The sequence below is a fragment of the Glycine max genome, chromosome 5 (assembly GCF_000004515.6).
Source record: "Glycine max cultivar Williams 82 chromosome 5, Glycine_max_v4.0, whole genome shotgun sequence".
In the NCBI taxonomy this organism is placed as follows: Eukaryota; Viridiplantae; Streptophyta; class Magnoliopsida; order Fabales; family Fabaceae; genus Glycine; species Glycine max.
In genome coordinates this window covers 4974848-4992809 of record NC_038241.2, presented here as the reverse complement: position 1 = coordinate 4992809, position 17962 = coordinate 4974848, and the positions used below count along the sequence as shown (strand labels likewise).

Below are 17962 nucleotides of genomic sequence, written 5' to 3'. Positions count from 1 at the left end.
GAAGAGACTACAAATATGTGTTTTAAAAGTCAGTTTAATTTTAACTTCTGACAACTGGACATGATTTTTAAAAAAAAAAAAATCACATCTAGAATCCCAAACATGGAGTGATGTTACTTATTACATACAATTCATACCATAAGCCCATAACCCTAACTTGCTATTCGCCTTATGATATTGTCATACATGGCTTGCCTTGAGAGTCTGTCTACCATGCCTTTCTTTTCCTTTCCAAGATAGTTTCTTTGTTTCTTGGCAACCTATTTTACTTTTTCATTCACCTAATAAAATCATATGGTAACGTGTGGTGATTCTTTTCTTTATTTTTCCTTTCTTTTTTTTTTTTCCCTTTTGTCCATATTCACACATTATTTTATATTTTTAAAATGGGGAAAGAAAAAGAAAGCCCCTCCCAACAACTTTAATACTATTTTATACATTTCTCCACCAGATTCCAACCAAAACCAAATAATTATTTCCGTTAAAATATTATTTCCCGCATTAAATATTATTTCACTAAAATAATTTTTAATACCCCCAATTCAGTATATCTCCTTTTCCTCTCCTTTATTTTTTTAATCTCAATTTGGACAGTCTTAGGAAAGTTAGGAACCCAATTACCTGAACAACAAAAACAAAGGATTCATTTTATCTGGCCATTTTCATTTCCCTTGGAAACTAAATTTTTTTCAAATTTCACTCTTTCTTTCTGCACAATATTTTTCCCATCTATTTTTTTTCTCAAAACTCACATATTAGTATTTTCTCCCACAAAATTTCAGCTCATAATTTTTATTTTTCTGTTTCATCCAATCCTGCTCATTTATTTTTAATGACAAAATATACGCAAATGGTGCAAAGTTGAAGATTTTCCACATCTTGTTTCATGCCCAGCTCCTCAAGCTAGCTTTTGATTTTGATTTTTCTCATTTTCTGGCTTAAATTTTTCATCTTTTTCTATAAAAAAAATAAAATTCCCAGCAGCATAGTAGTAGAAGTTTTTGGTGATTGAGTTTGAAGAAGAAGAAGAAGCAAAAAAAAAAAAAAGAGAGATATTGATGTGTGGTTTTACTTTATGTTACGTGTGAGTGGTACTACTTCACAAGTGTTTGAACATGGAGGCCAGTGGCGGTGTTAGCAGCGGCGTTACGGTGGTGGGATCGGATGCTCCGTCGGACTACCATGTAGCTCCGAGGACCGACAACCCGGCTCCCGCAAGCGGATCCACGACGCAGATTCCTGCGACGGCGGGGAGTGCTCTGTCGCCGTCACATCCGCCTCACACGGCGGCGATGGAGGCGTATCCGGCGACGATGCCAGCGAAGAAGAAGAGGGGCCGGCCGAGAAAGTACGCACCGGACGGGTCGGTGACCATGGCGCTGTCTCCGAAGCCGATATCTTCCTCCGCTCCGTTGCCGCCGGTGATCGATTTCTCGTCGGAGAAGCGCGGAAAAATAAAACCAGCTAGCTCCGTGAGCAAAGCCAAATTCGAGTTGGAGAATTTAGGTAAGTAATAATATAGAAAAAAAAATCTACTTCTTTTTATTTATGATAATTTAAAAATAATAATAATAATTTCAGTTGAAGTGGTAGGAGTACTTGTGTTTGTGTTTGTTGTTAGTGTTGGAAAATGGAAAATTGGGATGAGAAAATGGCTTATAGGGAAGTGGAATGAGAAGAGAGGGAGTGTGGGACCTTTGATTGTTGTCCTGAAAAAGTGAGTTATCTTTGTGGGTCGGTGGAATCTCGTTATGTCTGTCGTTTTGGCAGTTCGTTCATTCAAACTTGATCCAAACCATATCTTTCTAGGTACTATGTTAGGTACTAAAATCAGTAACTCATGGGAACAAACAGACTTGGACTTATAGGAGCATAATAAAAATGCTGATTTATTTTATTTTGAGGCGTTTTTTTTTCTTGTAGTTATTTGGTTTTTGTGTTTGTGGTAGGATACTATTATTATGGGTGTTGCTTCCTAGGAGTTGTCTTGGCTAGGTGTAGAGTGATGGAAGGACTTTAATATTGTTGTGTACTCACTCACTGTGTGTGTTAGTCATAAGACCAAGTTAACATCATGCTCCTCTTTTTGGTCTTCTCACATAAACGCTATTTATTACTACTTAGTTGATGGGTGATGCAATGCAATTACGTGGTCCTTCTTTCTGATACCACTGCTTACTGGAAGATAACTGACAAGGCTAATATGGATAGGATTGTTTGTTGGGGTACTCTTGCATGCAAGCTAATATTATTTTCTGAGATTTAATTGGGAAATTAACAAAGTAACAAACTGTTTGATCCAAGAGTGAAAAAGTATTAATCAGGAAGTCTATTTTTCAATTGAATATCTGAAATCATAAAAAGAGGTAAAATTGCGATAGACTAGGCTTCATGAAGTTATTTTCTGGGTATAAGATGGTAATATGATATTTGATATGTATTAGATGCATGATCATTATCGATCTGAAGACTACTTTTCACAAACTGGTTTTTTTATAGAGCATTAGTATTCCCTTTTGCCACTTTTATATATGTATACAAATGTCAGTTTTAAATTCCTATGAAAACTCTTGGTTAAAGCTTGACATTGGAATGGGTAGCTTTTGTAATAAGCATTACAAGATAATTTTTTGAATTATTTTGCAAAGGGTTTTTGGTATTTTTATTTAGAAATTAAATTAAATTTAATGATATTGTTTGATTGTGGCATGAAGGTAATGGAAGAAATAAATTTGATGCACCATTTATTGAACCAACCTTATACTGGGTTTTAAAGTTGTTATTTGCATATAATGAAAATAACAATTAGTTCTTCACATGCACTACGAAGGTTGTTCCATCAAGGTAGGAGAAAATTATAATGTTTCTAGTTTTTAGATGGTAACTGTGTTTTAAATACTCCCATGCTTTATTTGGCCTATATAACAAATGCCTTGTTTTCTCATTTCCAATTTTATTGTTAATTATTGAGGTTATTTTTTATTTTTTTACCTTTTTAGGTGAATGGGTTGCATGCTCAGTTGGTGCTAATTTTACTCCCCATATCATCACTGTTAATTCTGGAGAGGTAAGTGTCCGAAATATCTATTGCCTATAAGCTGTGCTCTTGTTATGCAATGCAAAATAACATTTCTGATATTTATGGTCAGGGAATAGCCAAAATTATTGTGGAATAATATTATCTGACATTTTTCTTGGGTGGAAGCACAACTTTCATCAAAAATAGTCATTGCATCTACGACCTTTTTTTTATCCTTTCCCCCTTCAAATGTTTCCTCTGTGGCCAGTTTTACAATTTTTTCATTGGTGTGATGACGAAGCCTATGTTACATGCATGTCTTTTTCCATATGAATTGATAATTATATGAAAGATGAGCGATTAATTATCAAAATAATGACAACGAGAGAGAGTATATGATTAATAACATGTTAATTTCCAGTAATGACTATATTCATTTTCTTTTTGACTGTGATAACTGGAAAATATTTTATATGATGGTTGACAATTGACAAACTACTTTTTTTTTGTTATGTTAGGATGTTACTATGAAGGTAATATCATTTTCTCAGCAAGGACCTCGAGCTATATGCATTCTTTCAGCTAATGGTGTCATATCAAGTGTCACACTTCGTCAGCCCGATTCTTCTGGGGGCACATTGACATATGAGGTGAAGCATTTTTGCAATTTGATATTATCATGTTATTCCATGAACAAAATATTGAATTTACTTTTAGTTATTTTATAGCATCTGTCAGAGGAAAATTATATGCCAGGCATACTGTTATCCTCTCAATTATTTGATTTGCATTTAACATTTTTTTAAAATAAAATTCATCATCTAAATACTCTATTGTTGATAGCCTACCTGTATTTTGTTCCTTCTATTATCACAATGTTCTTAATTCTAGTTGTTTGGTTAATAGTGATGTTTCATTGTTGATGATATGAAGTGTAACTACTAAAAGGATGGATCTGGACGCTTACTGATGTTGTTATTTCCCTCTTTTGTATTATTTGTTGTTTTTTCTGTCTTCATTCTTTGTTTTTGCTTAAAAACAATTGTTCTAATCTGTGTTGGAATTGAACCTGGACTTTCAGTACTCCCATGTTTTGTGATCTATATTAACATATGCCTTTTTTAATTTTTTTTAGAAAAATTGCTATCTGATATGTAAATTGCACAAGACTTTTTGGCCATGTTTTTTTATTTTGTCATTGTTTGAAATTCTTGGATCCATTGATGCTTTAGCATATTATATCAACCCGAAAGTTAACTGGTCGAAAAATTGATGTTTGAAAATCTCTTAAGCAATTGTATTGACTCTGGGTTTTCTGTGACTGCATATTAGAGTGGTTCTTATCTGGGTTTTCTGTGACTGCATATTAGAGTGGTTCTTATCTGGGTTTTCTAGTTTAAATAAAAATTAATATTGGAAAATGCTTAGGAGCTGTCACCCAATTTGTCTGAATTCCTAAACTTACTGAGTTGGATTGTTTCTTGACCACTCAATTTGTGAATCGTGTGGGCTTTACAAAGGAGCTATGTCACTCACTTGGATAATGAGGTGTAATAAAATGAATATCCTCTTCTCAGGCTTTCACCAATCAGATGGTGTGAGAAGAGAATTTTCATATGATTCTACAATGCATTTAATAATCTGGACGGTTAAAGCATGCAATTACTCCTGCCTTTCTGAACTTTGTTTTTGCATTTCATTTCTAGCATAGTCTTTGGATATGTAGTTTCAGTGTATTACTCATGGTTACTGCTTTCATTAAACCCAGTCAAAACATTAGCTCAACCTGTTAAGTTCTTTTCACTCTGTATTCCTATTTGAAGAATTGCTATTTCTTTATCCTTCTAAAACTAAAATTGTCTATCACAAGAAGAAATCCAATCTTTCTTGCTGCTGTTTCTACAGGGACGGTTTGAGATTCTGTCATTGTCTGGCTCATTCATGCCCAATGAAAGTGGAGGAACACGAAGCAGATCCGGTGGCATGAGTGTATCTTTGGCTAGCCCTGATGGACGTGTTGTAGGTGGCGGAGTAGCTGGTCTGTTGGTGGCTGCAAGTCCTGTGCAGGTATGTATTCAAATTCACAAATTTATTCCCTTTTCCTGTTTTAATCGAAGAAGTATGCATAGGCCTAAAAGCTGATATGTAACAGACTAATATGTTTCACATGCCATAGACCCCTTAATGAGATTTTATGTTTCTAGTAGCACGCATTAGATAACAATTTAGTGTTCAATAACAAGTTTATATGATTCTGATAATTTTATTTTCCAATTGATTGATATATATCAGGTAGTGGTAGGAAGTTTTCTGGCAGGAAACCAACATGAGCAGAAGCCAAGAAAACAGAAACACGAGGTTATATCAAGTGTGACACCAGCTGCAGTTGTTCCAATCTCTACACTTGATCCAGTATCAATTCTATCAGCAGCGTCTTCCATCCGCAACGATAATTGGTCTGCTATGCCGGCAGAGGCCAAGGATAAGCCAGCTGACATTAACGTGTCGCTTCCTGCAGGGTAATTAACTTATATAGGGCTTCATTCCATCTGAATTTACATTTGCTGCTGACAACATTGTAATGGGATGGATTCCTAGTTGTTGGCTTTGATTTCCGTTGTTTGTTGTGTCTGTAATTGTTGACTGTGTACCGGTACCAGCATTGTATTCAGAGGTTTACCAGGTTCCTGTTCTTGTAGAATTTGAGTTGGCTGATTAGGTATGCTTTTAATGCTGATGTTGTGTCATGATCAACACTTTGATGTGATAGTTATTCCTGAGAATCCATCTTCCCTTTGGAGTGATAGATTGTGCAATCCACGTTATTTCTTGGTATTAAGACAATATTCCTAATTTGAGAATGATCATTTATAATCAGTTTAAACTTTGTTACTACTACGTAAGATTCTTGATCAGTTAATAACTCAATCTGTTAGTTTCCATATTAAGTGTTAAGCATTGATGTCTTACAAATTGAGAAACTAGTTAATTAATATTAATATAAAGTGCGTTGTTAATTTTCTTCTATGTTTCAATGAGAACGTATTTAATCCTTATTACTACATAAATTTGCTGTATGTATCTAAATAAGTTCTTAAGACACCGTTGGTTTTATTCTATGATTTTAGCTCTCTTCCGAGAATCTAGGGGTGTTTTGTCGTCAGTGGCCATATTATTCTTGATTCAGGTTTGTCTTATGTAGATAAATGTGCCGTGAAGCTGGGTTTGGCATTTGCTTTGAATTATATTAATTTTGTCAACGGCCTTAAACTTCGGGCACGTAACGTCAATCTATTGTGTCTTTGTGTATATATAAATATTTCTTGAACCTTGGTTTGACACCTCAACTCTCATGTTGGTTTGCACTAGTTTTAATTTGTTTTATTAATTATCTGGGTAATTAATATAAAATTTTGTGGAAGGAGAAGTTGTTTGAGAGTGACATTTTGAGCCAACTCCACTACTTTGGATTAGTTTAATCTTGCAAAGAAGTGAAGTTGTTTGGTCCATGTCCCTGTCTCAAACTGTGACCCACTCGGCTTCTCCCACTTCTAGCAGCTAGTTCTTAATTATATTGGATATGCATGCGATGCGAGGTATTCATAGAGAATTATATTCTCAAACCATTAAGATTGACTTAGGGGTGAGGGAGGAAGGATTTGAATAGTTTACATGTTCTCGTGGTCATGGGTGAACTGAAAAACTTTTTTGTCACTGTTATATTAAAATAAAAATGAAAACAGTGAATTGTATTCTCTTACTCTCTATATCATTAGAAGGTCACTCATTTTAGGGTTAATTTGCTACCATGTTAGAAAAGAGATGTGCACAAAACTAGAACACCCTTGCACAGGTAAGAGTAGATCTCTGCTTTAAAAAATATTGTTTTTCCTCATCCGATAACAGTGTCATATTCTTTAAAAATAAAAATAAATTTTAATAACTATATAACCTACTATTAACGTTGATTAAATGACAACTTAATTAAATGGGTAGTTGGTTTAGGTGAAATATGTACTACATGTTTGATCTACTCCTATATTTTAAGTTTTAGTTACTTTTTTTATGCAGAAGTTTTTGTTACTTTAGAGAATGATATCCTCCCTTTTTCCAACTCTCAACTATTTCATTTTTTTATATTCTTTCACTTCTCTCATTCCACAGTGATCTCTACAAACAATTTATTAGAGTGCAGATATATTTTAAGATTTTATAATTTTATAAATTTAAATTGTTGTATCAGTAAATATTAATTTGTTAGAATATTAGTTTTTTTTAGTAGAGGGAATTCAACATGTTACATTTCTCTTTTTTCATTTTCTCTTAATTATCCAACCCACCTTATATTTTCTAATTTTTTTTACTATAAATATGTTATTTGTCTTTAAATGTAAATTAATCACATTTTTTAAAATCATAACTATGAGTATTTTTAAATTTAATTGTATTAACTATTGTTGTATCACTGAATTATCAGTTTCCTTTTGCTTCGGTACCATTAGTGATATATATAAAGAAGGGCACAAGGGCACAATTATGGGTACCCAAAGGCACAGGTACCTTAATATCTGCCCCCTTCCCTATTAATATATAGGTAGTAAAAATACTCATTTAAATTATTCATATGTATTTATTAATGATCTATTTTCTATTTGTTATGGGTTTTACTAAAGGTGTTTACATGTATGAATTATTCGTGAACTCAAAGTGATCCAATTGACCGAAATAATTTGAGTTGAGTGTTTAATAAATTTGAATCTCAAACATAAACTAACTTCAAACTCAATAACTTTAAGTTGTATCATAAGTTTAAATTTTTGAACTCATTAATCTCACATGTTCACATGTTGTTTAATATTAAAATATTATTATTTTCATATACAATATGTATATGTATTCAATTTTAATTATATTAAAAATCAAATATAATAATAATTATTATAATTATTATTATTATTATTATTATTATTATTATTATTATTATTATTATTATTATTATTATTATTATTATTATTATTATCAGTCATAATAGTGGCCCGTGAGACTATACATGATTAGATTATTATTATTAATGTATTTAATTTTTTTATCCATTTTATATTAGCTTATTAACTTGGTAGAGAATGTATATTCCTTGTTATAAAATATTGGTTTTAAGTGTTTTTAAATGAAATTTAAGCTTATAAAAAATAATAACTTTTAAAAATAATAAACATTTAAATATCTTGATTGACTTGTTGATCCAACCCAAATTAACCCATTTTTGAATGGATTAATTTGAGTTAATTTTTTTTTTTAAAAAAAATCGATTAAACTTAACCTATTCATATTTGATTGAAATGGGGTTGGATTTGACCAAACCCAGACATACACACCCCTTGATTTTATTGAATTGAAATTAATATATTTTTGTCATCCCGCCTTGTGGAAAAGTAAAAAATAATTAAACTATGCTTTATTTAAAGTTCTAACAAATTTTATTATCTTACATATATTATTATCATTATAAGGACAGTATTGTCTTTGGATTAAAACAAGTTAAATGTTATTTTATATTAATTTAATTTAATAAAAATTATAATACAATAATTTTAATTTGTATAATTAAATAATTATATCTATATTATGCCGTACACAAAATATAATAAAATCTTACTGTGGAATTTTGCCTACGGAAAAGTCCACCCAAAAAATGACAAATATATTATCTTCGCAAACCACAGCCCGTTGTGCCGCCACGAAATTTCTTACAGCGTAGAAAGGAGACATTAAACTTAATGATTCCTTGATCATTAACGCTTGGAGGCTTCCATTTCATGGAACATAAGCACGCGTTTCATTGACACACACACTACATCATGCATGAATCTTTCCAAGAAATAATCCCCCAGCCACTTTATTAAGAAAACCTCATAAAATATTGAACACAAATTCCCTATATATACATCACCATATTCGAAGTTAGTACACAAGTACTTCAAAACATGCTCACTAAAATAGTTTTTGTAGATATGGATGTGAATCTAGATAGGATACTGATACCTGTAATTTTGTGCATAGTTGGAATCTCGGTTCACAATTCAAAGTCATCAACCTCTTTGCTAGTGTTTTTTGCGATAAACACAATAATTTTCTCTATTCTTGTGGGAAGTCGCAAATCATCTTTAGCAGAAATTGGCATGGCTTCGCCTTTACTTCCATCTTTTTTTGAAGTAGGGGGTAACACAAGGTGACTTTTTAGAGAATGTAAAGTATGATAAAGTTAATTGATGACAGTAATGATGAATATTGTAAATCTCTAGGTAATATTGAAGATGAAAGTGTAGACAAAGTTGATGAAATTACAACGCAAGAGCAAGAAGAATCCGATGATAATCTGAAGTCAAGAATTGAAAGCTTCATCACGAAGGTCTACAAAGGATGGATTGAGGAGAGCTATTGGGATAAATATGGCATAGACATGTGAATTGGAAGTGAAACTGTGGTTTATCTTGGATCTAGTTTTTCTTAAATGTAGTATTTTTGTATTATCAGTATTAGCTTCTAATTAGCTTTCTTTTGTACTTTTTTAATCATTATGAAAGCTTAATATAATTTGTAAGGAATATTATTTGCTCGGGTCATCCATGCTATCATTATATTTGTAAGCAGGCATGAGGTGACTCATTTGTAAAATTAGTTTTGAAGTAAAGTTTTTTACGTTCAAATATTTCTATTTTATAAACAATTTAGCAGTAAAACCTAATATAAAATATTTATCCAACACAAACTTTTAAGTTAAAACTAACTATGAATCCAAAATTTACTAATTTTGAACCAGAGCCGATTTCTTAAAATAAATCAAATTTGTAAACATTTTTATCACATTAATTGTTATTTTAATATAATTTTAGAAGACTCTGTGTGAATAAAAACATCAAGTATGATTTTGGAATTGATATTTGAAACTATTTCAATATAATTTTAGAAGACTCTATGTGAATAAAAACATCAAGTATGATTTTGGAATTGATATTTGAAACCAAACCCTCAAGTTTACCAAGGGTTACCATAATTGAGATATTGTCTATTTTGATACCCAATGACTTAATCAAATTTTTACCTTGGAAAGGTGTCTCATTGGGGTGAGAAAAAAGATATTTATAAAATGCCTTTAGTCTTGACTCTTAACCAATATAAGATTTTTTGGTGCAGCAAAACAAGTTTCTCAATCCTAATTAAGGGTAAAGAATGGCCTAGGGCCCTAGGTAGGGGTGGATAAGTGGGTCGGCTCGTCTCGCGTAAGACCACCTGTGTAAGTCTGTATTGACAGTGGACCGGGTCAGTTCACCCCGTACTCTTACATGAATCTAAAATATTGGTCTGTCCTCGCCCCGCAGGCCAAACAGGTTGGTCTACGGACCTATTTTTTTAAAAAAATGCAATTTTAAAATAAATATATTTTTTTCTCTTTAAAAATGGTCAATTATACTCAATTATATATATATATATATATATATATATATTTAAAAGTCTTAATAAATCTCTAACAAATACTTAATTACAAAAGTTTTAACACAACCAAATAAATTTTTAATATAAATACAAAGAAATTTTGGACTGAGCTTATAAGATTAATTGGATTTGGGTTGAGCTTAACTGGGAGTTGCGAGTTTACGGACTATTTCACAGACCAAATCCGCATAGCCCGCACGGATCACGGGTCAATCCATGGATCTGAGCCCATTTATCCACCCCTAACCCTAGGCCCCTTTTAGCGCCAATATTCTAATCTCAAGTCTATTTGAATCATTGAGGTTACTACATAAGAGGTATTATTTGTTTTGATACTTCATAACTTCGTCATGATCTTGTTTGAAAAAGGCACTCAATGAGTTAGGGAAAAATAATGTCTATAAATTACTTTGGACCTCGATTCCTAAACAATATTGGATTTTTTGGTGTACCAAAATAATACTTCCTCTGCAACACAACAATTGATGTATTCTCTTATTATGAAATAGATAATGCAACAAACTTACATTTAAAAAGGAAAAAAATAAAAAGTAAAGAGGTGGCTCATTTCACAACAATTGATGTATTATCTTTTTACCAAATAGATAATGCAACAAACTTACTTTTAAAAAGGGAAAAAATAAAAAGTAAAGAGGTGGCTCATTTCCTATATTTATTTGTCATGCATTTAATTAATAAACTTATTCATGTAGAAGTTAAACGATATCATATAAACTTTCGACGTATTTAGTATGACACCTGCAAACCATAACTATGTTTTGTCATAGTATGTTTGGGGATCCGTTAATGAGATGGTGAATATAGATTGATGGAAGAAACTCATGTATCTTTTGAGTTAAAAATACTTTTAGAGGGTCGGAAAAGTGTTCCCAAACATACACCGTATCAACGAACAAAAGCACGTTCAGAAGCTACAACAACGAGCTTCTGATTAGGCGAATAGCGGTGGAGACAATGCGTAAACAAGTACACATTATGAGTTTAAGGACTAGATTTCTTGGAAACTCAAATAGATATTTGCTCCAAGAATATCCTATTGAAAAAATGGAAATGCTAAAGGTACGAAACAATTTTCTTTCAAAACACACAACCGTACATTCCATCAATTTTCATTTTTTATTTTATTATTTTACAATTAACATTTTTTGTTTTGAAACAAATCACAGCCGCTGGATGTTTCATTTCGTGCAGTGGCTTGTCGTACTAAATAGCAGCTCTCTTGAAAAAATCGTACCAATAAGTTAGGTTTGGAGAACTATTACTGAACAAGTTGAGACTTATTTAGTAGACTTTTGGGTCCAAATCGAGCAATTGGAGTTGGTTCAATTTTTTTCAATTTTTGGTACTAACTAAAAAAACGTGGTCAGATTCAGGTTAGGCCCGACATTGTGTTTTTTTTTTTTTACGTTGTGTTTATTATTAAAATAATAAAAAAAAAGGAAAAGTTGAAAATTAGAAGAAAAAACAAAAGAAATTATATAATTGAGTTGCATAGGTGTTGAATTGTTAAATTAATTCAATATGCAATCGAAAGCAATTAGTTTAATACAAAAACAGTTAAACCCACAAACCTAATCCAACCTGATTTTTTACTTGCTTGGATTGGGATCGAATTGGTCAAATTAACCCAACTTTCGATTAACCCTACCTAAGCTTTATCAATATATTCCCCTACCATTTATCTTGGCCATTAGCCAAATGTTAATTACATAGAAACACATTTATTAACATTTTATATCATCAACTGATTGATTAGAACTTACAAAATAATAAATTGTGCTCATTTTAAATCTCAGATAAATTCGTGAATTAAAAAAAAACTGTAAGTGTATCAGAAAATAAAAATGTGTTGTAACATTTCTCATTTTTAATGTCATGACTAATATAATATTCATGCATTATTCAATGATACAAAACATGTTATTCTCTGCTCTTCAAACACATAATGCGGATTCCAAATATTCTTAACCAAGACCTGTGCCTGCTTCCTTGCGTGGTGCATCAGCCTTAATGCGGGGTGGCCTGACAATTCGATCAATGAGTCCATATTCAAGGGCTTCCTGTGCGTTGAAGCGTTTCATCCTACTCAAGTCTTTAGTAATCTAAAGATATGCATTAGAAATTAGTTTCCTATTCAATAAAACTTACAATCTCAATCTGTGAGGAATTAAGATACACGGTCAAAAAATGGACATGGAATAGAAAAACTGATAAGAGGCATAGAAACAATTGTTTAAAATGTACATCCTTTTTTAAAGCAGCATGTCAAAGTTGAATTTGACTTCAACTGCAACGAAAAGAGAAGCTAATGATCTTTCAAGATAGTTTTCTTCTTTCTTTGAAGTTGGTTAGTCAAGCAAATTTACAGTCAAGAGATTCAATTCAAACTATAACAGAAGTCACACAAACTCCTTTATCTCTGTTTATTTCATTGTTGGGTAAACTGACCTTCTCAACAGGTTGACCCGTTTTCTGTGCCAACTCATTGAAAAGGTAATCTCTGATTCTAAGAAGTTCATTTGCTTCATTCTGAATGTCATCAGCCTGACAAATTTCACGGCCAAAGTTAAAACAGTCTCATTCATACATCTAAGGGGTGATATTAATGTCCTTCAGGCATAAGCCAGACATACCTGTCCACGGGCGGCTCCAGCTGGTGATGTAAGGGCAACTCTTGATAGAGGCATTGCAGAACGATTACCCTTGATACAACATAACATCATGAAAAGATTAATAGATCATCAGAACTATTTCATGAAACTAGAGAGGTTAACAGACTCAATACAATGAGCTAAAGGCACAAATTGCATAAAATCCATTAGACTTGAACACAACATAATCGAGCAGAGGAAGGAAACTTGGAAGTCAAAACTATGATGGAATTAATAACAGAAAAAAGTCATTCAAAGTTCATTATTACTGTTATCCAAGTATGTATGGGATATATCTTTATTTTATTTCAAACAAGACTTGCCAGGTTTTTCAATTGTGACATACAGTGCATGGTTGATATTACTGACGGATAATATGGTCATTCATGAAAGACAAGGTTACAATAAATATAGATTGTAGATGTCAGACACTTGCTCACGAATCATGGCCAGAAAGAAGCTTAATATATTTTTCTCCTTTGGGGATTGTATTTAATGATACAATGTCATAGTTGTTTCAAATGTATATGATGTCAAACATAATTTTTAATCATACACAAATATATCAGGTATGATATAAGAGATAACTCTCCTGTCCTCCATACAACATAGGACATGTTTGACTATATTAGGAATAGAAATATCTAATCGTATAAATCCTTACTAGGATAGACTTGACTTCTACAGGCTGTATTAGTAGACAATGATAATACAGTACCTTTTCTCCAGCTGCAAGGAGAAATGCTGCAAGACTATAAGCATAGCCAACACAGTGGGTGGCTACAGGACTTTGCAAGCTCTGCATGGTGTCATAGATAGCCATGCTTGGTGTAAGCTGCAAAATTTGTAAGCTTAGGCAAGTTAAAAACCATGACTAATTAACAAGATGAAGAAAGAAATATAAGGATTTAATTGATTGATCATTTAACACTAGAATCATAAGAGACTTACATCACCACCAGGGCCATTGATGTACATATAAAGCTTCTTGGAGTTTTCTATACTGTCAAGATAAAGCATAGTAGCCAATATTTGGTTACTAAATTCTTCATCTATCTCTTGTCCAATGAAGATAACACGTTCTCGATACTGCATCAATAATTCACTAATTTTTGTACTAATTAACTTTAAAAAAGAGATGAATACCTAAAGGAAACTTGAGGTTCACATATGAATAATGAATGATCTATACCTATGTGATACAAAGAAAACCAGCATCTTTTATGTGTGAAGTGAAAAATTAATAATATACACCAAGGTGTAATGACTTACAAGGGCGTTCCATACATCAACCCATTGCCAAGTTCCTTCACCAGGTGTCCTATAGGGGACTTTAGGAGTCCCTATTGGCATCATTCGAATACGTGCCATTGATGTATTGTGGTTAGCATACCTGAAAACATGAAAAATTTAGAGTTTGCATAAGTTTGTTTCCAACAATATATAACATTTGTGACAAACTCTTCCACAAAGTGTAACATATTGTGCACTTTGTGACAAACCATGTTGCATCCATACTTTTACTACGTCAAAGATTATTAAGAATGCTCTTCAAAATTCACATTTGTAAAACTGAAGATATATTGATAGAACACCAATTGATAAATTGAAGAACAGAATTATTAAATCACAGAATACAGCAGAATTTGCCGTCCCATAGTCAAAGGGTCCTACAGAGATGAGTTCAAATTTTCTATCCAAATTACCCAAAAACACTCACCTACCCCCCTATTTACCTATTACACCTATGTAATTGCTCCTAACTTCCTGCCCTTAACTGTCAATACTCAACATGGCAATTGCTGTTCAACATATTCTAATGATACATAACTGCTAATGATAGTTATTATTACATATGTTTTAATATTTAATTGCTTTTACTTTCTGCTAAACTATCCTAACTGTCTCCAAGGCTGAAAGTAGGAAACTGGTTCTTCCTTATTATCTTTAGCCACTTCAATAGCAATTACTTCTCCATCTTCATTTAGGGCTTTCATTATATCCAAAAATTAACAATCTTGATTGCTTCTCTGCACATGGATATAATGGATGGAATTTTTTCTCCACACCTGAAGCACAAACCCTTGCTTTTCCTTTCCGTCAATTTTGGTATGTTACAAGGCGCAGGCCTCAGCTTTTCAAACCCTGCAACCAAGGCTGCCATAATTTTTTCCAAAGTCAAAGGTGCCTCAAATTCTCTCAATAAATTGAACCAATGGTTGGTTGACCCTTCCATACTTAGTTTTTTCCAATTTAATTTTGACACGCTCACTTGCTCTGAATTTCAAAATAGGTTTTAGCCCTCGTGATCTATCTAACTGGGTCTTCTTCATTAAAGGTAGGCAGTTCTACCTTTTTACTGTCGTACAATATTTCACCAAAACTAATGATAATCCAAATTACATCCATTTCCGGAAGAATCTCTCTCATAGTCTCATTGCAGTTAGAACTTTCCTGTTCATCTTCTAGATGTTTGCCTAACACCTTCCTTAACAGCATCTTAGTCATGGAAATTTCCATACATTCTATCTTTTCTTCCATGCAAGCATCAATTTTGGCCTCCAACCCTTCAAGCTTTTCCTCCAACAACATATGCTCAGTCACATTAGTCGTGGTGAAATGATGAATTCAATTGCCACAGAACCTCCACTTTTGAATCCGGCAAGAAGGACCAAAATGATAGAACACCAACTGTTAAATTGATGAATAGTATTATTCAAAATCACAAAACACATAGAATACAACAGAGTTTGCTGTCCCAGAGTCAGAGATGAGTTCTCTGTCCAAATTACCAAAAAAACAACACACCCTATCTCACTATTACACACATATTTAATACATCGTAACTGCTCCTAACATTCTGTCAAAAACTGTCAGAACTGCTCCTAACTCTTAGTTACCATCATACATGGTATCTCACGTTATGACCACTATGAACTTGATTGCTGCTTAAATTTACTTGCTAATCCAATAATAATAACAATAATTATAAGATAAGTAGGATTTGCTTCCAGCAGCAAGGAAAACTGTATTGGAGTGGAAGTTTCACGTTTGCAGATTCGGGGAATCAGAGCGTGTAAACCTACCAGGAAAAGTAGCAAAATACTATAGCAACTGGAGCACATCAACTGAGCAAAACATGACAATACACAATTGACTTCACATGAAAAAAAAAAAAAGGAAATAGAGCTTATTCCTCTCATAAAAGGTGTAAATCGCAAGTGTACAATTCTAGTCATTTAATCAATTACTCACCAATACAAATAAAGGTGCAAGAGTTGCAATTCAAATCCAAGAAATTATAACTCATGTTACGAATAATGTTAGAGACAGAGGGTGGGGTAGTGCCTTTGTTCAAGGCAAGGCTCCTCCTAAGAAAGTCTGATACTAATTCTAAGCTTTTCTCCATACCTTTTATTCATTCATGCAACTCTTATATACTACAATTATTTACATGCATAACTAACTCAACAAACTAATGGTATTAACAACTTGTTGGTAACTAACCCAACAGATTTAACTAACTATCTACTATGCTTTATTGGCTGCAATGGCTTCTTCCTAACAAATAATCTAGCAAGGTTTAGCACAGCGAAGAAGAACTGGGAATGGGGAGTGAAAGATTACCGACAGTGAAGAGTGTTGTGAACTTTTCCATAAAACTCAGCGGTTACGTTAGGTTTTGCAGCTCCGAAAGGACCTACAATTGAAAACGGTTAGCGAGCAGAAAGCACAGAGAGAGATTGAAAAATAACAACAAAGAGAGGGAATGAGACACACTCGCAGCTTGAAGTTTCAATCCGGAGTAGAGCTTTGTGGCAACACTGCAGCGACAAAAGAAAGAACACGGTAAGCATTAGTTACATTAACGAGTGAATTGTATGATTTTGAAGGAGAGAGAGGGACGTAACCTAGAAGTAGAAGGAGGAGAAAGAAGAGGTGCAGAACCGGTGGTGTAAGGTACCACCGCCATACTGAAGTGAAGAAGAGAGAGCGGATAGGGAAGCAAAAACCAAAATCTGAACGAGTTACTTGTTGCAAGAGAAATGAACATTAACGACAATGCCGTTTTGATTCTCCTAATAAGTTTCTTTGGGATAAACTTCCTTTACTCGTTCGTGTATGCTTCTTCCGGTAAATAAACATTTAATTAAGTTTTAAGTTCTTTAACTTTTTTATATACCAATTTTTAGTCATTTAAGTTTTTTATGAAAATTTTTAATCCTCCGTTTACTTTTCATCAACATTCTTAGTCTTTCTAAAATTGTTTTTACATTTTTAATTCTCATTTATTTTTATTATTCAAATTAGTTCATATTTTATCTATTTTTAGTCTCTTATTTATTTTATATTTGGAGACTAATTTTAAATAATAAAAATAAATGAGAAACTAAAAGTGCTGAAAAATAATTAATAAAAGACTAAAAGTTATAAAAAAATTGAAACTAAAAGTTAAAATTTTAAAAATTTAGAAACTAAAAGTGCTGAAAAATAATTAATAAAAGACTAAAAATTATAAAAAAAAATTGAAACTAAAAGTTAAAAGTTAAAAAATTTAAGGATTAAAAATTTTGTTAATTTTTTTTTTATCGGTAAGAATGAAAGACAATCAAAGTATTTAAACAATTCAAGCACTCTTGGTTAATCAAGTATGACGGATAAAAAAAGAAAAAATTTGTGCTATATAAAATATTAAAGTATTTAGTTACATTAAATATTATTTACTTTTAATTTAATAAATTGTTAGCCAAAAACTTGTCTTTACTTTCACAACCCT

The 17962-nt window shown here is 32.4% G+C and overlaps 2 protein-coding genes and 1 long non-coding RNA gene across 3 annotated transcripts; 2 read left to right on the top strand and 1 right to left on the bottom strand.

The window, feature by feature from the left end:
- The first annotated feature begins 149 nt into the window (after nt 1–149).
- Nucleotides 150–5896, top strand: LOC100801730 (AT-hook motif nuclear-localized protein 1). The gene is made up of 5 exons (XM_003525731.4): nt 150–1506; nt 3000–3067; nt 3538–3669; nt 4925–5086; nt 5312–5896. Exons 1-5 carry the CDS (start codon nt 1116–1118, stop codon nt 5540–5542), a joined length of 984 nt encoding a protein of 327 aa, XP_003525779.1. The 5' UTR covers nt 150–1115; the 3' UTR covers nt 5543–5896.
- A 2773-nt stretch (nt 5897–8669) lies between these two features.
- On the top strand, nt 8670–9726 carry LOC121174951 (uncharacterized). Its single transcript, XR_005891743.1, has 2 exons — nt 8670–9248; nt 9322–9726. It is a non-coding gene; the product is annotated as an uncharacterized lncRNA (long non-coding RNA).
- Nucleotides 9727–12363: 2637 nt separating this feature from the next.
- Nucleotides 12364–17298, bottom strand: LOC100800113 (ATP-dependent Clp protease proteolytic subunit-related protein 2, chloroplastic). The gene is made up of 9 exons (XM_003525730.5): nt 17097–17298; nt 16966–17009; nt 16813–16885; nt 14458–14578; nt 14137–14274; nt 13904–14020; nt 13168–13236; nt 12983–13078; nt 12364–12636 (listed from the first exon to the last, which is right to left on the bottom strand). Exons 1-9 carry the CDS (start codon nt 17237–17239, stop codon nt 12499–12501), a joined length of 939 nt encoding a protein of 312 aa, XP_003525778.1. The 5' UTR covers nt 17240–17298; the 3' UTR covers nt 12364–12498.
- Nucleotides 17299–17962: the final 664 nt, after the last annotated feature.

Bases quoted from the DNA above. Each gene is read 5' to 3' on its own strand.
- LOC100800113 (XM_003525730.5), bottom strand. From the start codon at position 17,239: ATGTTCATTTCTCTTGCAACAAGTAACTCGTTCAGATTTTGGTTTTTG. The intron at 14,579-16,812 runs GTAATCTTTCAC...TCATGTTTTCAG, and splicing joins CACAACACTCTTCACTGTCG to GTATGCTAACCACAATACAT. The intron at 12,637-12,982 runs GTCAGTTTACCC...GCATATCTTTAG, and splicing joins CGGGTCAACCTGTTGAGAAG to ATTACTAAAGACTTGAGTAG.
- LOC100801730 (XM_003525731.4), top strand. From the start codon at position 1,116: ATGGAGGCCAGTGGCGGTGTTAGCAGCGGCGTTACGGTGGTGGGATCG. The intron at 3,068-3,537 runs GTAAGTGTCCGA...TTGTTATGTTAG, and splicing joins TCACTGTTAATTCTGGAGAG to GATGTTACTATGAAGGTAAT. The intron at 3,670-4,924 runs GTGAAGCATTTT...CTGTTTCTACAG, and splicing joins GGGGCACATTGACATATGAG to GGACGGTTTGAGATTCTGTC.